Below are 2985 nucleotides of genomic sequence, written 5' to 3'. Positions count from 1 at the left end.
AGCATCTGTGGAGGAGAAAACAGAGTTAACGTTTCGGATCTGGTGACCCTTCCTCAGAAACCGGTCACTGGACCTGAAACGTTAACTCTTATTCGTTTCTTCACAGATGCTGCCAGACCTGCTGAGCTTTTCCAGCAACTTCTGTTTTTGTTCCTGATGTACAGCATCCCCAGTTCTTTTGGTTTTTGTTTAGCACTAACCCACTGCTAGAAACTTGGTGTTTTTACACTGAATTTGTTACACTGGAATCTATTGTGCTTTCTGTATCTGACCAGCGTCACACAGTAGCTGACATTCACTATTTGAGTCAGTCGTTTTTTGCAAGTTCTCTGCTCAGATAAACCTGTGGTAAACCATAGAGTGACAGGATGTGTACTGACCCTGATTATTAAACTTCTAATGACTATTTGGTGAAGGTGGAGGCCAGAAGTCAATCTTTACTCAGTTTAGATTTATTCACAGAGTGAACCATTACAAGCAAATATCGACAAATCATTACAGCCACATTTGGAGTACTGCGTGCAGTTCTAGTTACCCTACTATAGAAAGGATATTATTAAACTAGAAAGAATGCAGAAAGGATTTACTGGGATGCTATCTGGACTGGAAGGCTTGAGAGGTTAGATAGGTTAGGACTCTTTTCCCTGGAGCATAGGAGACTGAGGGGGTGACCTTGGGGCGGTATATAAAATCATGAGAGGCATAGATAATGTAGATAGCTGACAGCTTTTTCCCAGGGTGGGGGAGTCTAAAACTAGAGGGCATAGGTTTAAGGTGAGAGGGGAGAGGTACAAAAGGGTCCAGATGGGAAATTCTTTCACACAGAGGGTGGGGAGTGTCTGGAATGGGCTGCCAGAGGTAGTGGTGGGAGCGAGTATGGTCTCATCATTTAAGTAACATTTGGACATGGATGGAATATGCATGGAGGGATATGGACCAAACACAGGAAAATAGGAATACTTTAAATTGTGAAAACTCGGCAGCAGGGACAAGTTGGGCTGAAGGGCCTGTTTTCATGCTGCAGACCTCTATGACTCTATAACTAACCATACTAAAAACTTCAGTGTCAATAAATGCCTCTTTATTTATCTTCCAATAACAAATGCCTATTAATTAATTGATACAGTTCCACACCGGTTACAGTACACTTTGAGTACAATGATCTGTTCTAGTCAATAAGGCACGGGAAGGCCTGCAAGCACTGGTTTTGTCGCAGAGACAATCCATGAGGCTGATCTCCTGTATCAATGGCATTAGTTATAAGGAGAGACTTCTACCTTTCAGCTTGAAGAGATAATGTTTCAGAAATGGTCCTGTCGAGGGATATGAAACATTGAAGAGAAGAGTAAGTTCAGAAGATGGTGTAGAAACTGTTTGCTAGTCTCTTGGTGAAATTAAGAGGCTCAACAGTTTCTGTCCCCCCATTAATGGCTGTGCCATAAGGTGCCTGGGGGTTACTAAGCTCTGATATTCCTTCCCTAAACCTCTCTACCTCTCCTCCTTTAAGATTCTCCTTAAAACAGATCTGTTTGGTCAAGCTTTTGGTTGTGTGTCCTGATATCTCTTCATGTGACTCAGGTCTATTTCTGTCTGAAAACATTTCCCCGAAGCACATTGGAATATTTGAGTTATGTTTAACATCATGTGTGTATATATATTATTATATATATATATATATAAAATATTTATATATGCATATATACAGAGAGTGAGAGAGACTATGACCATGATCTGAGGAAACTGCTTGGTGCAATCAGACATACAGTATTCTTGGAATGTAATCTCGTTCTCTGTTTTTGAAGTTAATGGAAGCACAAGCTGATTACCATCGAAAGTCGCTCAAGGCCTTGGATGCTGCGATGCCAACAGTGCGACCCAGCCCCAGTCCCTCAGGTCAGTGCCCGAACTACCAGCTGGATCGTGTGTCTCTGAATGGTCTGCTTTCAAACCGAGAAACACTGACACTGAGTCATCAAGCTGTATAACATGGAAACAAACCCTTTGGTCCAACCCATCTATGCTGATCAGATATTATAAACAAATCTAGTCCCATTTGCCAGCATTTGGCTCACATCCTGCTAAACTTTTCCTATTCATTTCCCATCCAGATGCCTTTTAAATGTTGTAATTGTACCAGCCTCCACCACTTCCTCTGGTAGTTCATTCCATGCACGGACAACCCTCTGCATGAAAATGTTGCCCCTTACATCCCGTTTAAATCTTTCCCCTCTCACCTTAAACCTATGCCCTCTAGTTTTGGACTTCCCTACCTCGGGGGAAAAGACCTTGTCTATTCTCCCTATCCATGACCCTCATGATTTTATCCACCTCAGCCTCCGATGCTCCAGGCAAAATAGCCCCAGTCTATTCATCCTCTCCTTATAGCTCAAACCCTCCAACACTGGCAACATCCTTGTAAATCTTTTCTGAACCCTTTCAAGTTTCACAACATCGTTCCTATAGCAGGGAAACCAGAATTGCACACAGTATTCCAAAACCGACTTCACCAACGTCCTGTACAGCCGCAACATGACCTCCCAACTCTGGTACTCAATACACTGACCAATAAAGGCAAGTGTACCAAACGCCTCCTTCATTATCCTATCTACCTATGACTCCACTTTCAAGAAAATATGAACCGGCACTCCAAGGTCTCTTTGTTCATCAACACTCCCCATGTCCTTGCCATTAAGTGTAAAAGTCCTGCCCTGAATGACCTCACCAAAATATACATTAAACTCCATCTGCCACTCCTCGGCCCGTTGGTCCATCTGATCAAGATCCCATTGTCTTCTGAGTTAACCTTAGCTGTCCACTACACCTCCAATTTTGGTGTCATCTGCAAACTTACTAACCATACCTCTTCTGTTCACATCCAAATCATTTATATAAATGACAAAAAGCAGTGGACCCAGCAGCGATCTTTGTGGCACACCACTGGTCACAAGCCTTCAGTCTGAAAAGCAACCCTCCACCACCCCCCTC

The 2985-nt window shown here is 42.9% G+C and overlaps 1 protein-coding gene across 1 annotated transcript in view; it reads left to right on the top strand.

Moving 5' to 3' along the window:
- LOC109920826 (SH3 domain-binding protein 1-like) overlaps positions 1 to 2985 on the top strand; it is a 90548-nt gene that overhangs the window by 41153 nt on the left and 46410 nt on the right. Inside the window, exon 9 of the mRNA XM_048617375.1 lies at positions 1803 to 1893. Coding sequence (XP_048473332.1) covers positions 1803 to 1893 — 91 coding nt within the window. The remainder of the gene's footprint in view (positions 1 to 1802; positions 1894 to 2985) is intronic.

This window comes from Rhincodon typus, chromosome 37 (assembly GCF_021869965.1).
Source record: "Rhincodon typus isolate 14 chromosome 37, sRhiTyp1.1, whole genome shotgun sequence".
In the NCBI taxonomy this organism is placed as follows: domain Eukaryota; kingdom Metazoa; phylum Chordata; class Chondrichthyes; order Orectolobiformes; family Rhincodontidae; genus Rhincodon; species Rhincodon typus.
The sequence above is the reverse complement of the archived record's forward strand: the minus strand, read 5'-3'. Positions and strand labels throughout refer to the sequence as shown.